This window comes from Centruroides sculpturatus, unplaced genomic scaffold (assembly GCF_000671375.1).
Source record: "Centruroides sculpturatus isolate CEXI.00-Female unplaced genomic scaffold, Cexi_2.0 scaffold2342, whole genome shotgun sequence".
In the NCBI taxonomy this organism is placed as follows: domain Eukaryota; kingdom Metazoa; phylum Arthropoda; class Arachnida; order Scorpiones; family Buthidae; genus Centruroides; species Centruroides sculpturatus.
The window spans coordinates 7,989-30,186 of record NW_019386426.1 but is presented as its reverse complement, the minus strand read 5'-3'; the positions used below and the strand labels follow the sequence as shown (position 1 = coordinate 30,186).

The 22,198-nt window shown below is 43.9% G+C and overlaps 4 protein-coding genes across 4 annotated transcripts; all 4 read left to right on the top strand.

Moving 5' to 3' along the window:
• The first annotated feature begins 3,586 nt into the window (after positions 1-3,586).
• Positions 3,587-5,112, top strand: LOC111614930. The gene has a single exon (XM_023356303.1). It carries the CDS (start codon positions 3,592-3,594, stop codon positions 5,110-5,112), a length of 1,521 nt encoding a protein of 506 aa, XP_023212071.1. The 5' UTR covers positions 3,587-3,591.
• A 9,934-nt stretch (positions 5,113-15,046) lies between these two features.
• LOC111614928 lies at positions 15,047-17,089 on the top strand. The gene has a single exon (XM_023356301.1). The coding sequence runs from the start codon at positions 15,047-15,049 to the stop codon at positions 17,087-17,089; it is 2,043 nt and encodes a 680-aa protein (XP_023212069.1).
• A 1,415-nt stretch (positions 17,090-18,504) lies between these two features.
• On the top strand, positions 18,505-20,697 carry LOC111614927. Its single transcript, XM_023356300.1, has one exon. The coding sequence runs from the start codon at positions 18,505-18,507 to the stop codon at positions 19,771-19,773; it is 1,269 nt and encodes a 422-aa protein (XP_023212068.1). The 3' UTR covers positions 19,774-20,697.
• Positions 20,318-21,013, top strand: LOC111614926. Its single transcript, XM_023356299.1, has one exon. It carries the CDS (start codon positions 20,318-20,320, stop codon positions 21,011-21,013), a length of 696 nt encoding a protein of 231 aa, XP_023212067.1.
• The last annotated feature ends 1,185 nt before the right edge of the window (positions 21,014-22,198 follow it).

Sequence of the window (22,198 nt, the reverse complement as noted above, 5' to 3'; positions counted from 1 at the left end):
TTGCCTTTCTTCTGGCCGGCTGAGCCCGCGGGCCGTCTTGCGGGCCTTTCGTTATTCGTATTTTTTCGGCTGTTTCGCTACTAGCGTCTTATCACGCTATTATGGACGACTCTGTCCTAACTCCGAGACCACAAGAGTGCAATTACTCATCGAGGAACCCCAGTTCTCCTAACGGAAGTGAGGCTGACCCTAACGAGTGGAATACTTGGGAAAACGAAGATGATATGTTAAAAGAGGCAAGCATTTGCCTAGGTAGGATTATCGAGCTGTGTCCCCAATCAAAAAACTCAACGGTTCGGGTCCACGAAAGGGCCGAAGTTCGGGACTGTGCCGCTAAACTTTTCGCCGCATTAAATCAGATGTACGGGATGATGAAAGTTTTGCGGACTCAAAAAAGTGTTCCTATCAGTGAAAGCGTAACCTCACAGAAGACATACGCCCAAGCCATCACGGCTGGTCCTAAGCCCAGCAACACAACCAAATCAATTGCTAAAACACTGAACACCAAGCTGCAGAATGAAGGTACAGGGGGGAATCACGCGGTATTGGTCTACCCCAACACTGAAGACCCCGAAAAACAGATAAAAACAGAAGAGATAGCTAAGACTATAATGTCAGAAATAAAACCCCAAGACCTTGGGATAAGTGTAAAAGGAATACGTAAAATCAGCAATGATGGGGTCTGTATAAGGGTGCAAAACAACTCTGATGGAGAAACCCTAAGCAAGGCTATCAAAGGCATCAGTAGCATAAAAGACAAAATCAAATGCCACGTTGCAGAAGGACGCAGGCCCAGAGTAATATTGCTGAACGTGCCTAATTCAATATAAGAGGAGGACTTAATCAGAATAACGTACAAGCAAAACAACATATGGCAAGACATTAACATGGACGAATTCACAAATAGCTGTAGAATCAGCACTATTCTATCTAGGGGTAGAGCTAGGGACAACTGCCGGCACGTGGTTCTGTCCGTCACCCCAACACTTCGGAACAGCATCATACACAGTAGACATATTTCCTTATCATGGGCTAACATCAAGGTGGATGACTACATACCAATCTTGAGGTGCTTCCGCTGCTGCGGATTTAATCACCAGGCAAAGGACTGCACAGAAGATGAAACACGATGCAGTCAATGTTCCAAAGCACACAAGTATGATGACTGCACCAAACGCCATAAAACTCCCTGTTGCATTAATTGCGACAGATTTAACAGAGAACAACCACCAAGTAAGAAGGTCCCCACCAATCATAACGCTTTCAGCCAACAATGCACGATTCTACAGAGGCTAAAATCGCAAAGGATCAAGCAAACTGACTATGGCGTGTAACCTTACAAACATCAACAAGCAGTCCACCACTCCCATTACGCCTCAAACTACTACTCATGGCAACAATCCAACCGTGCACCACAAATTTCAGTTAAATCTTTTAACCATTAACACGCAGAAGTCTAAAGCGGCATCCTCGTTTGTCCTAAAAATGGCCGAGGACCACAAAGCGGATTTGGTCCTAATCCAGGAGCCATACTTGGTGAACAACTCCATCGTTCGCTTTGGCAAATGGAGGGTATTCTCCAACCAGGATAATGATAACACTACCAAAACTGGCATCCTTGTGTGCAATAACAATCTGAAGGTTAACTATTGCCCAAACTTAAGCACAGATTACATTACAACGGTTGTTTTAACGCACCACAACAAGAATCTCTACATCTCGTCCACCTACTGCTCCCCTAATGAAGACATCCAACAACTACTAGAAGACATAGAGAGCATAAACAACGACATCAGCGGCCTCCCATGGATCGTTAGCGGCGATTTCAACGCCAAATCTCCAACCTGGCACAGTCCAGAGGAGGACCCCAGGGGTTTTAAGGTCTGTGAGCTAATGTCTAGGTGCAACCTCGTGTCTTGTAACACGAGTCTACTTCCTACATACTTCTGTACTCGGGGCGAAAGTTGGGTGGACCTCTGTCTTGCCAATACCAAAGCCCAGAAATACATCTCTTACTGCAGCACCTTAGAAGAAAATGCTGCAAGTGATCACCGGTATATTAAGACGATCTACATCACCGACGATCCTCAAAATATTAACAACAACAACGACTATAACAATGTAAGCAAGACGAATTGGCCACATTTCCAGGACCAGTTCAAGATCAACTGGGCTACTCCGAAAGGCCAGATTCTTTCTAACATTACTAACGCTGAGGACCTCGCCACCCACCTAGCCTCTTCAATTCTTACCTCCTATCACCAGTCCACAAAGACTATCCCGATTGGAAAAAAGCATGCTCCATGGTGGAACGACTCACTGAACAAGCAAAGGCACACCGTACGCCACTTATATAGGAGCTTCAGAAAAGAAAACGACCCTGAAGTCAAGGAAGGCAAAAAACGGAGCTACCTTAAGCAGTTCAATGAGTACAAAACTAACATCAACAAAGCCCGTACCGAGGCATGGAAAGTCTACTGTACTAAGGTGGGTAATAATAAAACTTGGAGCGACCCATACAACATAATTTTAAAACCGCGGAGGGCCACTAACATTCCGGCCACTATCAGCAAAGAGGATGGCTCCCAGACTACTGGGATTATAGACACCTATCACCACCTGCTTAAGGTCCACTTCCCTACGGACAATCATGGGGATGATAATGAGGAGCAATCTGCGATTAGAAATAGTGTTAAAGATCCTCCAGACACTACCAATGATACTCTTTTCACGTACGCAGAGGTTCAGAACGCCATCAAGTCTCTGCGGAACAAGAAGGCTCCTGGAGACGACAAAATTACACCCGTAATGGTGAAGAAGGCATTTGACGCGATCCCAACAGCCTTCGTATACACCTTCAATAAGTGTCTTGAGCAGCATGTTTTTCCCAAATGCTGGAAAAACGCAATCGTCAAATTCATTCCTAAGATCACCAACAACAACCCAAACTCTGCTTCGGATTTCCGCCCCATCAGCCTCCTCCCCGTTTTGGGGAAGGTCTTGGACGGCCTCGTTATAGGCCGCATCAACTTTCATCTGTATAGTAACGATTTAATGCAGCACAACCAATTCGGCTTTGTAAAGAACAGGTCAACATACCACGCTCTGTATAATACCACTCAGTTTGTCACCAAAGCCTGGGACAAAGGTCACCACGCTCTCCTTGTCGCAATTGACTACAAGAACGCTTTCAATACCCTTTGGTGGCCAGCCCTTCTGCATCAGCTCAAACAGTTCAAGTGTCCGAGTAACCTTTACCGCATCCTCCAAGACTACCTGAGGGATAGGACTGTCACGATAAACGACCTCAGGAACAACATCACCCATAGCATGACCCTGGGTTGTCCTCAGGGCTCTTGTTCTGGCCCAGGCCTATGGAACATTATGTTTGACGGCCTGCTCAAAATTGCTCCGCCTAATATCTCAGCCAACTGGACCATTCAGGGGTATGCAGACGATACCCTGGCCATGCTGGCAGGCAACAACAGCGAGAAACTACAGCACGAGGCGGACAAACTCATCAACGAAATTGCGAGATGGAGTGGTCAGAACAGGCTGACGATCAACGTAAGAAAGTCAGCATGCATGTTAATGTCGAAGGGACGGCAACTCGCCAAACCTCCTTCCATAAAAATCAATGGGGTACGTATTCCACACACTAAAGAGCTAAAGTACTTGGGCTTGATCATTGATCAAGGGATGAAGTGGAATCAGCATATTGACTATGCTTGCGCTAAGGCCATCAAGCAAGCTAACCTCCTGTGTTATTTAGCAGGGAAGGACTGGGGCATCGGCAGGAATAATCTTATCAACATCTACAGGCAGGCAATCGAGCCAACGGTGCTCTACGGCGCCCCGATTTGGGGTAACGCTGCCTCTAGGGCACACATAAAACGTGCCCTCCAGAAGGTGCAGCGGATCTGCCTCTTACGTATTACTGGGGCTTACAAGACGGCCCTTACGGCCGCCCTCCAGGTCCTAGCCGGTATCCCCCCGCTATTCCTAAAGGCCATGGCAAACATGGCATCCTGGAAGCTGACTCATCTACCGACCTCTGATAGCAAGAAGAAAGAGCTTATTAACTATTTGAACATTGGTCTTCTCCCTAACCTGAACATAGACAATCTGTGCCACCCCACCGATTTTGTTTCTCACCCTGCTGTTTCCATCAACTTCCACCCTGCCCACTACCCTCACTTCAATATTGATATCAACATGGATGTGCCTGCGCCCAACTACATCATTTTCACTGATGGCTCCAGCTCCAGCTCGGGCACGGGGGCAGGGCTGGTCCTCTACGACAACAAGAAAGGCCGAGCAATTCACTCGGCTAACTTTCGCCTAGCGCCCTTCTGCTCTGTCATGCAGGCTGAACTTTTTGCTATTTATCAGGCCCTCTGCTACGTCAATAATAATAGGAGTCTGGACAATAATCGCATTACCATTTGTACCGACAGCAGAGCGGCCCTTCATGGCATTGCCAGGGGCAGCCTTGGCGGTAAACTCCACGCTCTGATAATCAAAGAAATCACAAAGTGCAACAGGACCATCATTGACTTCAAATGGACCCGGGCCCACTCTGGTGTCCCCGGTAACGAGGAAGCCGATAGGTTGGCTAAAGAAGCCACCCTCGGCACATCTGACATTGTGTTTAGTGATATTCCGCTGGTGGCCACCAAAAAACTTGTATGGAACACCATGATCCAAATGTGGCAGCGCGAATGGGAGGAAGCAAGTACAGGTAGAAATACCTTTGGCTTCTTCCCAAACATCACCCAACGCCTGAACTTAAACCACGTACTCAGTGACTTCATCACGAGTCAGCTGTTCACCGGACACGGCAACTTTCGGGCCTACCTACACAGGTTCGGCCACGAGGTCTCCCCGGACTGCCAATGTGAAGAAGACCAACCGCAGGACAATCTCCATCTAATTTTCCAGTGCAGCCGCTTCGATGAACAGCGATCAAAACTCCTTCAAGAGACCCTCAAGATCAGTCACAGATGGCCATGCAACCCGACGACTTTGGTCAACAACAAGAAGATCTACAGCGAGCTGACGTCTTTCGTTAAAGCGACAGGTGTACTAGACGTAAGGAACAGGAACAGCTAGCAGTATACTATACTGTGTGTGTCGGCATCGTACCTGGACTTTCGCATCCTACTTGCTGTATCACTGCTGACTATCTGTTATTTTGTATAGCATCTTGACTACCTGTCGCGCTTACTGGATGTATGTTTGTATGGTAAGTTATTCGGCTCTGCATCGGCATTCAGCCGTGTTTAGGTCCCGTGTTGGGTACCCTTAGCCGCTCATCTCTAATCTTGTATATATTCTCTGTAATTGTTTTTACTGTATTTTATTATTGGTTTAATAAACGGAACTCGGTGCGGCTCATGACCTCCCACTTCCTCTTCTACCTTCTCTTTACCCTGCCTACTTCATCCACCTTTCGGCCCCTGCCAAATCCCTTTACCTAACGTCTAACTCCTTCTCACTTCTTTTCATTACAAGAGGATATACCAATGAGTAACGCCTCCCTATCCCCATTCAATAGAGATGTCTATAGAAAAGAGGGCGACGAGTCGCGGTAGTGTTTGGTCGTGTGGTGCATCAGCTCCGGCTTTCGATCGTCCCATCGGCGGATCCAAGGTTTAATCGTCGGAGTGTTATACATCGCTGGAATCTGGATAACGTGAGCTATCGATTGATATATAATTTATTTAAATCGGTCCACGCGTTAAGTAGTTACGGGCCTCGGAACTTTCCGGTTTTCCGCCGTCTGTTTCCGGGACGCTTTTGACTGTACGTGGAATCTTTCCAGCGTGTATTATTCAGGCTTCTACGCTCTTTCGAACGGCGTCTTACTTTTTAAATTCCGTTCGGCCGTTCTCGATTTTTCACGACTTATCTATTTCGCATATCGGGCCGTTTTGCGGGCTTGTCGGGCCACCGATCTCTCCCATTTCTGGGTGTTTCTTTGGCCGTCACTTTACCTACGTGCTCCGTGATTTTAGTTAAGTTACGTATAATATTCTAGCTGTTATGGGCAATCTTAGATTTAAGCAGCACAAAGGACGTATAGGTCATTGACCCGAGCACGTGGTCGGCGCTATTCCCCTATCTGACCCTAATTCGGGTCACTCTTTTTCTGTTTTCTCGGGCCTCGCTTGGGTTATCTCCAAGTGTAGCGTACCGTTCGACGCGTCTTTAATTCCTCTATCTGCCGCTGTGGTCAAGCCCGCGGGCCGTCTTGCGGGCCTTCCGTTTTCCGTTATTAGGGTTTCGCGAGCCTTAATATATAGTGTTTTACTTCATTCGAACTGTATAATAATTAAGTATAGTGCTCTTACCACTCCTGACCAAAATGGGAGATCCGGATTCAGACCTCGAATATACAGACATAGAATGTGAGGCAATCTCTACGCAAGGTTCTCCATCACGGTATAGACCGGCCGACGAGAACTTCACAATGCTAGAAGCAAGGCTACTAGCAGAATCAAATGAACAGCTCCAACGCATCATGGAACTCCTCCCTTTGCCCAGCAAATGTAACCCTTCTGTCCCTGAAAAAAGGGAGATAAAGGAATGTGTGACAGCAATGTTTGCAACAATCAACAAGCTCTACGGAAGCCTTGTGGAGCTAAGAGCATCCAAGTCTAGTCCACCCACCATTCAGTGCAACTGCCAGTGCCAACAGCTCCAACACAGGCCAGCCCCCTCTTACTCAGACATCGTAAAAAACAACAATCTGCAAAGCTCAACAACCAGATCTATCTCAAGATCTATCAACAATAAAATCAAAAATGAAGGCTGCAGTAGTAGCTACGCCTTAATAGTTTATCCAAAAGACACCAGTGGAGGAAACACCGACATGAAAAAGATCCAGGAAAACATTATACAAGACGTCAAACCAGATATGCTGAAAATCAAGGTAACAGCAATCAAGCAGGTTAAGGGAGACGGGATCTGCTTCCGTACGAGTGGCAAGAGAGACGCCACCGTTCTTGAGCAGGCGATACAAGGGCTCCCTGAGGTGCAACCTCTGATTAGAACAAAGCTATCCGAAGGTAGGCGCCCCAGGGTAATCCTACTAAATGTACCCTACTCGGTGGAAGAAGAACAAATCATAAACACACTCTATGAACAAAATGAATACCTCCACAACATTAGCAAGGGAGACTTCATGGAATCCACTAAGATCAGCACTGCCCTCACAAGAGGGAATACCAAGGAAAATTGCCGCCACATCGTGCTGACCACGACACCAAACATCCGGAGCCAACTAATCAAAGAAAAACACATTTCAATTTCCTGGGCCAACGTGCTGATAGACGATTACGTCCATCTAACCCGCTGCTACCAATGCTGCGGATTCAATCACCTGGCGAGAGACTGTCCTTCAAAACAATCCTGCAGCCACTGCGCAAAAACCCATAGATACAGCGAGTGCACCCGGAGGGAGCAGCCCCCCTGCTGCATCACCTGCAAAACAGCAAACAAGGGTCTTGCCCCGGAAAAAAGGCAACCGACGAATCACAACGCTCTGGACCCCAAATGCCCGCATACCTCAAGAATAAGGGAGCAATTAATCAAACAAACTAACTATGGGTACTAGTCCTCCCTTACATCACCTCAAGCTGCTACAGATAAACTTACAGCGCTCAAAGGCAGCCGCCACGGAAGCAATGCACATGGTGAACAATCACCATACTGACATACTGATTATTCAAGAACCCTACTGCTTCAACAGGAAAATTGCCCTTTTTGGCAATCTCAACATCTTTGCGCACTCCAGCACGTCGGAAAACCCCCAAACGGGGATAATAATGACCAACAAGAATATTAATGCTCACCAGTTAACACAACATACCTGCAGGAACTTCACAACTGTCATCATTAAGATCAACACCGTCTCACTGGCCATCATTTCCTTCTATTGTGCACCCTCTGAGGACATTACTCAACCACTGGAAGAGCTTCACAACACTATCCAGCAACTGCAGGGGATCCCTCTTTTAGTGGCCGGGGACTTTAACGCAAAGTCCCAGGTCTGGTACAGTCCGATCGAAGATCCCAGGGGTTACGAAGTCATCGAGTTCATGAACAGCCTTGACCTTCAATCCATGAACACCAGCAAGCTGGCTACCTACTCTTCCTCTACAGGGGAGAGCTGGGTAGACATCTGCCTTGCGAACCGTTCCCTCATAGCTACAGGTATCCAATGTAGTACTATCATCACACACTCGGCCAGTGACCACCGCTACATTGAGACGACAGTGAACATCAACGAAGTAGACAAGTACTACTGCATAAGGAGGAAAACACATTGGAATAAGTTCCAGGACTACTTGAAGGAAAATTGGAACACTAATCCGCTGGTGCACATGGAAACCACCGACCTAGAGGAGACAATCGACAACCTACAGAAGCTGATCCTAGAGGCCTTCCAATACTCCACAAAAACTTACAAAACCCGTCAATCGGCTCCATGGTGGAATAGTGAACTGTCGGCACAACGGCGCAACCTAAGGAAACTCAGGAGACGCTTTAGGCGGGAGCCAGACCAGGACAGGCGGGAAGGCTATCGGCAAGAGTACATCACGCTCTTCCGCGACTATAAAACCTCTATATGCAAAGCAAGGACGGAATCCTGGAAGACGTTCTGCTCCGACCAAGGTAGGCGGAACCCTTGGTCTACACCGTACTACATCGCTAGAGGGAAGGCCAAAAACTCTAAAATTCCCAACAACTTTAACGACACCATTACTGACCCCGCCACCTCGATTGAGGATACTTACAAGCAGATTATTAATGACCTCTTCCCGGAAGATGACCCATCCACAGACGACATGACGCATAAGGAAATAAGGATGCTCAGCCAAATTGCTCCCAACACCGCGGACGACAGCCTCTTTACAAACCAAGAAATTGCCAATGAATTTCACAGGCTCAACCTCCGTAAGGCTCCGGGTGTCGACGGCATTACCCCTAAAATGGCTAGGATGGCCTACGAGGCTATCCCAACCACATTCAGTGCCATTTACAACAAGTGTCTCCAAAAAGCTTATTTTCCTAAGATTTGGAAAATCGCTTCTATAAAGCTTATTCCAAAGAACAACTATCCATCGAATTCAACCGACTACAGGCCTATCTCCCTGCTCCCGATTATGGGGAAAATTCTGGATGGACTAATGGCCAACAGACTTGTCTACCATTGTGAAAGCACGAACTATCTCAATGACAAGCAGTACGGTTTCCGGAAAGGGAGAAACACAATCATGGCCCTAGACGACATTGTCAAGACAATTACGGATGCCAGGGACAGAGGCGAACACACCATGGTGGTCTCCATTGACTTTAAAGGCGCATTCGACCACGCTTGGTGGCCCGCCATCCTCCTGAGCATCAGGGACTCGCTCTGCCCAAAAAACATCTATAACCTTGCTAGGAACTATCTGAACAACAGAAGGATAATCGTGACTAACAACAACCAAACTCTTCTGCAGAAGAATATTAACAGAGGGTGCCCCCAAGGTTCCAGAGTGGGTCCATTTCTCTGGAACACTATGTACAATAGCCTCCTCACCTTAAGCACGGCTTTCCCGGGAGACGGAAACAGCAGTTTACAGGGGTACGCGGACGACACGGTCCTCGCGCTATCCCACAAGAACCAGGAAGTCCTGCAAGCCAGGGCAAATGATATCTTGCGGGTCATCACCGACTGGAGCTGCAAAATGAAGCTCAAAATCAACTACAACAAATGCTGCTGCGTGGTGTTTCCTAAGACAACTCCACTGCAAAAAGGGCCTACGGTGAAAATGGACGGGCACAGGATTAAAAACAGTGACAGGCTTCAGTACCTTGGGGTAATCCTAGACAACCGCCTTACATGGAAACACCAGGTTCACCATGCCTACGAAAAGGCAATCACTGTGATGCACTCCTTAGCCTCCATAGCCCGGAACCACTGGGGCTATGGGAGCGCTGCCTGCTGTCTCATGTACATTGCCGTCCTCGAGCCCATCTTGACTTATGGGGCGGAGGTCTGGGGGCCGTCAATTTCTAAGGTGCATATCAAAAGGAAACTCTTGTCAGCACAGAGGCTTGCCCTCATTGCAATTACAAAAGCTTACAAGACCGCCCCCACCGACGCTCTCATGGCTATTGCCAATCTGATCCCCATCGACCAGATTATTAAAGAAAAGGTATGGACGCACCAACAACTTAAGCTGGCTAAGGGCATCATCAAGACCGAGGATTTTAATAGGGCCATGAGGCATCTTACTGACGGCAACACAATTAACCACATTACGGACCATCTACAGAACTTCAAACTCGACCTTAACAACCATCCCATCCTCTACCACCCCGGGACCTCTCTGGAAGAGTTATTTTCTCTGGAGGGCCCCCACGACAACAATGGCTTCATCGCTTTCACCGATGGTTCTAAGTCTGAGGAAGGGGTAGGCTGCGCCTTCGTCGTTTACCACAACACCAAGTGTATTCATCAGGCTCGCTTTAAATTGGCAACCCATTGCACTGCAAACCAGGCCGAGTCCCTGGCAATCTGCAAAACCCTACATTGGATCAACAACAACAAGGCTGCTCACAAGATCAAAGACATCAAGATTTTCAGTGACAGCAGAGTAGCCCTTCTGCAGTTGAAAAATCGTAATGTCAAACATACCATCATCCAAGAAAGCGTCCATCTACTCCTCAACATTAAGGAGACCGTCAACATCAAGCTCTCCTGGGTACGCGGCCACTCTGGTATCCAGGGGAACGAGAGGGCCGACCTGTTGGCCCGCTCAGCCCCCGCCTGGAACGGCACCTGCGCCTTCAGGCTCACACCACTCGTCTGGGTGAAGAACGTTATCAGGGACAGCTTTTGGGTTACGTGGCAAAACAATTGGAGCAAAAGCACCACAGGAAGAACTACCTTCGATTTTATCCCAGATGTCCGACACAGGAAAAACTGCAAACACTTTATAACCAACTACTGTGTCACCCAACTTCTGACAGGGCACGGAAACTTTCGTAGTTATCTTAAGAGATTCCACCACAAAACAGACGGAAAGTGCCCCTGCGACCTAAATGAAGACGACGACCCAGCCCACATTCTTTGGAGTTGCCCACTCTACAGCACCCAAAGGAAACACCTTATCAACAGAATCAATGACAACGGTGACATCTGGCCATGCCACAACAAACTGTTAATTAACAATAAGCACTACTACAAAGTGTTCAAGAACTTTGCTAACAGCATAAAAATACTGGACTAGCTCATTTCTAAACCTACTCGCGCATGTTCATCCAATAACTGTACGTGCGGCATCAACTATGTTACTCTTCCTGTATCCACGTGATCCTCATGTAAATAGCGCGTTTTTCTCTGTTATCGGCCTAACCAACTTTATGTAATCCACCTTGTCTCAACTGCAACTGTCATTAATGTATCGCGCATTTGTTTAATGTCTTCATTGTCATCAACATGTACAATTTGGTTAACTAACTGTCGCGTCATATATCTTATGTATGCATATCTGTTTATCTGTATAACTGTATAATGATTGTAATTTCTTTTGTCAATAAATGCCGATGCAAGACGCCCATGGATCCCTAACCCTCTTTACACTTTCCGATCCCACTACTTTTCACCTTCTCACTCTCCCCCCTTCATACACCTTTCCCTAATTTTTCCTTTTCCGGTTTCGGGGCTATACCTTTGAGTGCGGCCTGTCACCATTTCCTAACAGTGTCTATAGAAACAGATAGAGGAAATTGAGCTGTCCTCTCCGCCGTTTACGGTGCTAAAATCGGACTTGTAGTTTTCGATTTATTGTGTCCTAAACTTTCTGTATATCGGGCCGCCGTGCGGGCTTGTCGGGCCACCGGGACTTATCATACTCGGGTGTCTCTCTGTCCGGACTAATATCTATACGTGTAGCAATTCTCATTCCGTTACACTAATTTGTCTATAAGTTATGAACATTCTAAAATTTTTGGAGAACAAAGGGTGAAAGGTCGCTGACCTCGCCACGTGGTTACATCCTAACGGACCCTAATACGGAGTGTGTTTCGTCGTGTTTCCCGTGCTCCGTGTGGTGTATATTGACTGTTGATATATCAATCAACTCATATTTATTTTCTGGTTCCTCCTACATCATCGCTTTAATATTATTTTAATATGGCGGAAATTAATAACGATATTACTGAGCCGAACGAAAGTTTTGCTGAGGAAGATCTAATTAGTACTATCAATGCACAATTGGAAGTTATTTTTAACAATATACCAACCAACTCTAACATTTCTGTAAAATCAAAGGAGAGAGCAGCAGTCAAAGAGGCTGCCGTTAAAATGCACGCGGCAGCCAATCAAATATTTGGAGTTGTATTAGAACTTAGAGAAAGGGTTAAGGCGTTGGCTAACCCTAGTGTTCAGCTAGGAAAGGCTACCTACGCTAATGCTGTGAAGCATAATCATGGCTACGTAAGCAGCACTACCAAACTTATAGCTAAGAAGTCTGTGGCTCTGGAGGGAATAAAAAACCCCAGTGCCAATAACCATGAATTGATAGTTTCGGCCATCAAACAACCAGATCAACCAGTACCCATCCCCGAAGAAACCCTTGACCTGCTACAATGTCATGTGAACCCTAAAAGACTAGGAATAAAAATCAAGGCAATAAGACCATTACCAGAGGGAGATCTTAAAATACTGGTACAAGATGAGCAGGATCTGTGTGCCCTAAAAAAGGCAGTACAGGCAGAAAATGCCTTAGTGGACAAAATAAAGGTCGTGGAAAAGAAGAAACGATACCCGAAAATAATACTTTTTAATGTCCCAGATGACATAGTGGAAGAAGACCTGATCAATGACCTATACGACCAAAACACATACCTACAAACTGTTATCAACGAGGAGCAATTTATCAGTACCACAAAAATCTCACACAGATTTAATTCAAGGAACAATAAGAATCAGAGGCACATTATAATTAGCGTCAGGCCGAACATTAGAAATATATTAATGCAACATAGGAGACTATACATAGGGTGGAGCTCTGTCTACATAGATGATTACATTGACATAATCAGGTGTTTTAACTGTGCGGGCTTCGGCCATACCTCAAATAGATGTACGGAAAAGCAGAGATGTACGCATTGTACCAAAAAACATAAGTTCAGAGAGTGTACCAATCTAGAGGAAGACCCAATATGCGCAAACTGTAAAAAGCACAATAGAAACGTCCCTGAAGATAGAGCAATGCCGACCGATCATAACGCCTTTGACAAGGACTGCCCCATATTGCAACGTTATAAGATCAATATAATTAAATCCATTCAATATGAGTAATAGGCCAACAGTTCAGTCTCCTTCTGCGCATCCCCCTGCAATGGGTGACCGTACTAACCATACCTTACTGGATAGCCTCAATATTCTCCAGATAAACTTACAAAGGTCGAAGGCTGCTTCGTCAGAGGCCTTACAGATGGCCCTGGATCGTAAGATCGATATTATGGCTATTCAGGAACCCTACGTTGTGAACGGTAGGGTTGCACTGTTGGGTCCTGGACGGGTTCTGGCCCACACCTGCGACGATCAGATGATCAAGGCTGGGTTGGTCATTTACAATCCGACTATCATGGCCCAAATGATGACGCAGTTCACCAATAATTATTACACTACAATCAGTGTTAACACTCCAAACGGACCAATGTATATTATCTCTTTCTACTGCTCCCCAGAAGAGGACCTGTGCCGCCCACTTGAACTATTGAGTGACGTCATCAGTAGCCTCAATGGTAAACCTATCATCATAATGGGTGACTTCAACGCCAAAGCACATCTTTGGCACAGCCCCGTGGAAGACCCAAGGGGCTTCCTGGTCTGTGAACTAATGGCTATGCACGATCTTACCTCACTTAATGACAGCCCTATCCCCACCTTCTCCTCCACCAACGGGAAGAGCTGGGTGGATATCTGTCTTGGGAACACTAATCTCCTCAGGTACAACATTGAATGTAATACTGTTGATATTACCTCCGCAAGCGACCACAACTACATTCAGACTACTATTAGTGGAAACAAAGTTACCAAGAACTACAGGATTACTAACATTACCAATTGGGATCTGTTTCATGAACAACTTACCAACCTCTGGAACCCGCCCCCGCTCACACAAATCAATGATAAGGAGGAACTGGATAAAATCATCAACGACCTCACGAGGACCATTCACCTGGCTACTTACAACTCCACCACCATAAAAGTGAAGAGAGTGAATGCGCCATGGTGGGACTATAACTTGGAAAAGCTGAGAAGGGAGGTAAGGAAGCACAAGAGGCAGTTTAGGAGAGAGGAGGACCCGGATCTGAAAGCACAAAAAAAGGTGAAATACATGGAACACTACAAAAGGTATAAAATGCAAATAAATGCCTCCAGGACACACTCGTGGAGGGAATTCTGTACCAACAGCTGTGGGGGCAACCCCTGGTCTGTCCCTTACTACATTGCGAGAAGGAAGGGCAAAGCCAGCTGTGTCCCCCCCACTATTGACGATGGTAATGGATCATTTACGACCTCTCTGGAGGACACCTGTCATCATATCTTCAATGTGCTATTCCCTCAGGATAACCCACTAGAAGACACGACACACCATCAGAGTATTAGAGATAGTGTTTTAAACTATAAGGGCAACCACAACGATAGCCTCTTCACCACAGCTGAGCTCTGGAGGGAGACTAAAAATATCGGAAGGAATAAGGCCCCTGGTCCCGACTTCATTACCTGGAGACGGCCAAGGAGGCGATAAATGAGTTACCTACAACCTTCCTTGTGATCTATAATAAATGTCTAGAGTTGGGTCATTTTCCTACTCCCTGGAAACAAGCCTCGGTGAAATTGATATCCAAACATCAGGAAAATAGTAACCTGACTCCCTCTGACTTCCGCCCCATCTCCCTACTCTCCTTTTTTGGTAAAGTTCTTGACGCCCTTATAATTAACAGGATCAGTTATCATCTTGACAGGTCCAACTTCATGCACCCCCTACAGTTTGGATTCAGGAGGGGGAAAAATACTGTTAGTGCGTTGGACAACCTACTGGATTATATAAATAATGCTAAAAAGAATGGCCGCCATACTCTCTTGGTGGCTGTGGACTTTAAGGGAGCTTTCGACCACGCCTGGTGGCCGGAGATCCTCAATCAATTAGGGAAAGCCAACTGCCCTGACAACCTTTACAGGATGGTAAGTAGCTATCTTGATAATAGAAAAGTGAACTACTACTACAGGGATAAGCTAATCTATACCAGGCACGTCAACAGGGGTTGCCCGCAAGGGTCAAAGTCGGGACCATTACTTTGGAACCTGCTGTATAATGAGCTTCTCAGTCTACAAAACAATAGGCCACTGCACACAATGATCCAGGGCTACGCGGATGACACGATCATTGTGATGTCACACCCTAACCAGGAGAAATTACAACATGATATGCAGGATCTGTTGACCGATGTCTACAATTGGAGTAATAAGGTCAAACTCGTAATCAATATTGCTAAATGCGAATGTACTATATTCCCTAAAGGCAACCCCCTGTCAAAGCCACCTTCTGTTAAAATCATGGGACAGAAGATCCGCTACTCTACCTCCATCAAATACCTCGGACTGACTATTGACCATAAATTAACGTGGAAAAATCACATTTACAACATGTACGACAAGGCGGTGGAGACCTCTTTTGCCCTGGCCACCATTGCCAGGAATAAATGGGGTTTGGACTACAAAGCAAGGAGGATCACCTACATCGCCGTCACCCAACAGATTGTGGCTTATGGGTGCGAAGTCTGGGGACGGAGGGTGGAAAACAAGCATATTAAGAGGAAACTCCTCTCCATCCAGAGGTTGGCGGCCATTTACATTACCAGGGCATACAGGACTGCTCCCACTGATGGGCTCCTGGTAATTGCTAATCTCAAGCCTATTGACCTCTTTATAGCTGAGCGCTACATCCTCCACAATATGAAAAGACTGAATGCTAAAGATATAAACAAAGATCTTTACGATCATAATCTTGCACCCTTCAAGAAAACCGGCACTTTAAATAATCTTACCAATATCGTGAGTGATAAGGGAATTGACTGTACTATACCTACTTTCTCTCACCCTGCACATAATAATAAGTACGAAATTAGAATGAACTCTCCCTATGTTAATGGTAACAACATAAATATCTACACGGACGGCTCCCACTCAGAGATGGGTATGGGTGGCGCCTTCATCGTCCATTCCCCGACCAAAAGGACTATTCATCAATGTTATTTTAGACTTGCTAATTATTGCTCCAATAATCAAGCTGAGTCCTTGGCCATCCTAAGGGCGTTGAACTACTTCAACTCTATGTTTGATGTTCTCAGGGATCAGCGTATTATTATCAACACTGACAGCAGAGTTACACTGTATCAAATTGATAACAGGAATACCAAACTCCCCATAATTAATGACATTGTTGCCGCACTTGATAATACCCCCTACTCCACCATTGTTCTCAATTGGATCAAAGGACACTCGGGCATCCGGGGCAATGTTCAGGCTGACTTGCTCGCAAAGAAAGCTATCACCAACCTGGATAGACTCTCCTATACTAAGATCCCAATTAGCTGGATCAAAAGTAATATCCAACATTACACCAATGACTGCTGGCAATCGAGGTGGTCTAACAGTGAGACCGGTCGCTCTGTGTACAGCTTCTTCCCATCCATCATGGAAAGAGGGAAGAACCACCACTTCGTCCCGCACTATGAACTTACCCAACTCATGACTGGTCATGGTAACTTGGGTAGTTACTTGGCCCGTTTCCTCAACAAGGATGATGGCCGGTGCACCTGCCATTCTGCCGACTGGATGGACAGTGAGCATATTCTGTTCCACTGCTCCCACTTTAACAACGCAAGGAGGGGCCTAATCGCTGCAGCCCTGAGCGAGAACATTGCGTGGCCATGCAAACCGGATGTGATCGTTAGCTGTAAGAACCTTTTCAATGCGCTGACTACCTTCAGCAAGAACATCAAAATCCTCAGCTAAACCTCACTGCTCCAACCTTCAAGCCTTGTGCACCACTTCCTGCAGGGACTGCCTCTCCCATCATCTAACTGTATCAACCAACAACTTGCCAATCTGTTCGCTCTGTTTTACCTTTTGGGACCTAATGTATGTTGTATATCTGTTACTACCACTGATGGTCCCAGTGGTCTTCTGTTTCTATTTTAGCTCTAATGTAATATATCTAATCATTTGATATTTGTCGGGATTATTATTGTATTTGGTATGTTGCCTATATTCTGTAACCTTTTAACGTCTAATAAACGGAACCCGTGCAGGACCTCATAGATCCCCTTCCCCTTCTCACTTCCTTCCACTCTCTCTTTCAATCCCCCTCCCCCCCTCCTACTCTCTCCCCCTTTCGGCAGGCTATGCTATCCAGCTTCGGCCTTTCCTTCCTTTACGTGTCTATAGAAACAAGACGGCGTCCAGACGACGAAGATAAAGGTTGTGGAAAATCTGCTCTCTTAAAAACTGGAAATTTGACTACCGGAAATAAGGGTCCTAATTAACAATGGAGTGCACCTTTGGATAGAGCTCGAAAAGTAGGTTAATTTGATATATAACTTGTCAGGGTTCGACTATTAGAAAGGGAGTTAGAAGGGTTCAAATCCGGGAAATTAGATTTATAGCGGGGGGGATAACTTAAGATAGGGGGGCGGAAACTGGGTGCGACGTAGGGATAAGTTAGGGGAGCCTAGTGTGTCATTTTGGTAAGGCTGGGGTCATTAGTTTTTAAATTACGTTAATTCTAGTTTTGTGCATATCTAATTAGTTCCCTTAACGGCTTCTAACTGTCGTTAATGTTAATCCCCATAGCCAACGGTCATTCGCAACGACTTTTCTTTAAAAATTTATCGATTTCCGACGTTAATATCGCCAGATGTTCAACTTTTTCAAAAACCAGATGGCCGTCTAGACAGTCCAGACGCTAATTCCAGACAGCATTGTTATACTCTAGACGGGACAGGTGGTCTGATTATACTTAAAAACAGGTGACCGATAGTTTAATAGGCTTTATAGCTATCGGTTAGGATTAATTAAGAGATAATTTTTCTGGTTATGGTTACCTTTTGATTGACAGATTAAATAAAAATTAATATGGTTAATAGCTTAATAGGCAAAACAGCTATCGGTTCGGCTTAAATATAAGTTATTTTTCTGGTTGTGGTTACTTATTTGATTGACAGATTAATTAAATTATTATTAGTTTTTCTTTTACAGGATTGCTGAATTAAGTATTTTGGTTTACCTTATACTTATATAGTTTTAGCTATGTTTTTCGCACTGTTCTTCTGAGTGAGTTAATTGCTTAGACTGACAGTGTTGCTGGCACCGTGCCACACTATACACAATAAACACTCTTCTAATAGTTATTTTGTATTTCTTATTATATAATGGAGGGAATGGATGATAGCATAGAACAGCCAACGGACGACATACAAGAAAGTGTGAGCGACATAACGGTCAATTATTTTAACACTGTGACAACAGAGTATGCTGAAGACAAAATATTAAAGAATGCAAAAGTTCAAATGAAGCAAATAATGGACTTATTGCCAGAACCATATAAATCTAATCTTAGAATTGAAGAACGAAGGGAAGTGAAGGACAGAATTGTCCAACTTTTTTCCGCTGTACAGCAAATGTACGGCATCCTTTCTGAGCTAAGAACAGAAAAGGAGGATCAAAACAGGATTCCTCTAAATATAATAGAAACATTAAATGAAATTAAAGCAAATACCCAACCAGGCAACTCAGGGAATAATCCCCAAAGCTACGCTGAAGTAGTAAGAGCTAACTTAACTCCACAAAAACTACAAAGCCAAAACACAAAAGATATAAACAAAAACAAAGAAATAGAGAACAGCAGTGCTGTATTAATCTATCCCATTAATGAGGAGGAAGAAATGACAACAAATATGGATACAATCCTGAGGAAAATAAAAGAGGAAATCCAACCAAAACAATTAAAAATAAAGGTCAAGGGTATCAAACCGGTTAAAGGAAATGGGCAATGTATCACAGTGGGGAGCAAGGAAGAAGGGGAAAGGCTTAAGACAGCAATTGAAGGGATAGAAGAGTTAGAAAATAAAATCAAATGTAAAATCTCGGGTAAAAGACAACCAAGAGTCATCTTACTGAATATTCCCAACTGTATTTCAGATAATGAAATTATTAAAACAATGATAAAACAAAACGATATCTGGAATAACACAGACGAATCCAAGGTCGAAGAAAACATCAGATTAACATCTAGTCTTAAGAGCAAAAAAGATGAAGATAAATATAGACATGTAGTGCTAACCGTTACCCCTGCAATCAGAAATTCTTTATTAAAAAGCAAGACAATAGCAATTTCATGGAGTATAATTAGAGTCGATGACTTTATACCAATACAGAGATGTTTTCAATGCTGCGGCTTTGGGCATTGGGCAAGAGATTGCAAAGAGCAACAGAAATGCAGCCATTGTATGAAAAGACACAGATACAACGAGTGTAATTTAAAGCATACAATACCATCATGTACTAACTGTAAAAAATTAAACAAAGAGTTGCCTCCAGACAAGAAACATTCAACCAATCATAATGCGTTTAGCAAAGATTGCCCAACATTACAAAAACTGAAGGCACAAATAATAAAACGAATAGATTATGGACAGTAATCTTTATCAAAACAAAACACAGTCAAAAACAACAAACAAAGGTCAGCAATTTAATCATACAAGGAAAACAACAAATTCAACGGATTTGAAAATTATTCAACTTAATGCCCAAAAAGCAAAAGCTCCAAGCTCCATCTTAGTACATAAAGCAAACGAACTTAATATAGACATCATTCTTATACAGGAGCCATACGCAGTAAATAAAGAAGTTGTATGCCTAGGGAACTGGAAATTATTGTACAAGAAAGGTAACAACATCCCGAAAAGTTGCATAGGTGTAAGAAATGACAATTTAGATATTGCCCTTATCCCAAGTCTATCAGATGATATTATAACAACAGCAGTGTTGCACTGTGATCAGGACATTTTCATAATCAATGCTTACTTATCACCATATATGAAAGATGAGAAAGGGGTGGAAGAAATAAGTAAAATTTTAAGAAAGTTAAACACAAAAAATATAATAGTTGCCGGGGATATCAACGCCAAGTCGGCGATTTGGTATAATGAAATAGAGGACAATAGGGGACGATTGATAGCTGATATGATGGAAGAGCACGACTTGATATCGGTAAACATGTCTGATCATCCGACGTTTTTCACCACACGGGCTAAGGGATGGACAGATGTGTGTTTGGTTACTAGTGAATTAGCGCAAAGTGTAATAGACTGTGAAACTCTCCTAACTAATACAGCTAGTGATCATAGATTTATTATGACTCAAATCAACAGAGTGAGAACTGATATTAATTATGGCTATATTAGTTCAAAACATATAAACTGGGAGCTGTACAGGAAAACTTTTAATGAAATATGGTCAAACCACGATTACCCAAAAATTAAAAATGTCAATGATATAGATAACTATGTAAAAATCTTAACAACAGACATTCAACAAGCAAGAGATAGAGCAAGGAAAACAACAACACGGAAAGCAAAAAGAAGTACACACTGGTGGACGGAAGAGTTGGACAAACAAAGAAAGATGACAAATAAGATAAGGAAACGCTACCAGAGAAGTATAACAAACGAACAAAAACAAAAACTAAAGGAAGAATATAGAAAACAACTAAGAAACTACAAGAAATTGATAAACACAACAAGATCTAAAGCATGGAAGGAATTCTGTAACGAAAGTAATAATAGAGGACCATGGGAACTACCATATAACCTGGTAATAAGGAAGAAGAAAAACTCAAAATTCCAGACATTCTACAGGAAGCAAGAACATATGAAATAGAGAACAATCTAAAAGAAATACTTGACTTTCATTTTCCATTGGAAAATACGGTTAACGTAACAGGAAACAAAAATCCACAAAACACCACAGACAGTGATGGAAGACAAGCAAGGAATATTAAATTATTCACTTTCAATGAAATAAAAAACGCAATTTACACATTGAATAAGAATAAAGCACCAGGTTTAGACGAAATTACTGCGGAAATGTTGAGACATGCTTTCGATGAAATTCCCATTATTTTCGTAATTTTATTTAACGAATGCCTAAGACAGGGATATTTCCCCAAGGAATGGAAAAAGGCAAACATAAAATTTATCCCCAAAAAAGGGAACCCAATAACAGCAGCTGACTACAGACCGATTAGCTTGCTTCCAGCAATGAGCAAGGCTCTCGATGGTCTAATGATCAACAGAATAAATTGGGAATTAAATAAGACAGGAAAGATGCACGAAAATCAATTTGGATTCCGGGTTAATAAATCAACGGTACATGCGATTCTAAGTGTTAAGACCTTTGTCAACAAGGCATGGGAGCAAAAATGTCACGCACTTTTGATAAGTATTGACTACAGTAAGGCTTTTGACAATTTAAAATGGGACGACATTCTCCACACTCTAAAAGACCTTCAAGATTCAGACAATGAAACAAAACTATTAAGAAGCTATCTACAAGAAAGAACCATTGAATACCACACAAATACTATAAGCATTAAAAGACAGATAAACAAAGGGTGCCCACAGGGCTCACGTTGTGGGCCAGGACTTTGGAACTTAGTCTTTGATTCACTGCTCTACAAATTTGATGGAAGAAACAATATGAAGATACAGGCTTATGCGGACGACTTGTTCATCATGATAGCTAATAAAATCTGTGATCACCTAAATACAATAGGCAATGAAATATTAAGCGAGGTCCAAAACTGGAGTAAAGACAAATGTTTACCAATTAATTACAACAAATGTCAATACTTAGTCTGCACCCGTAAAAATAAACGTGGGCAGCTTCAAAAGACATTGAAACTACGGATGGAGGGAATTAAAATAAAGCAAGTCAAGGCACTGAAATATTTGGGTATAGTTATAGATCCAAACCTCAGCTGGCACCAACATATAATTGAAATTTCAAACAAAACTAAACAGAGAATAAATCAGTTAAACTACATAATGGGAAAATATTGGGGTC

Bases quoted from the DNA above. Each gene is read 5' to 3' on its own strand.
- LOC111614930 (XM_023356303.1), top strand. From the start codon at position 3,592: ATGTCGAAGGGACGGCAACTCGCCAAACCTCCTTCCATAAAAATCAAT.
- LOC111614928 (XM_023356301.1), top strand. From the start codon at position 15,047: ATGCACCCCCTACAGTTTGGATTCAGGAGGGGGAAAAATACTGTTAGT.
- LOC111614927 (XM_023356300.1), top strand. From the start codon at position 18,505: ATGGAGGGAATGGATGATAGCATAGAACAGCCAACGGACGACATACAA.
- LOC111614926 (XM_023356299.1), top strand. From the start codon at position 20,318: ATGATGGAAGAGCACGACTTGATATCGGTAAACATGTCTGATCATCCG.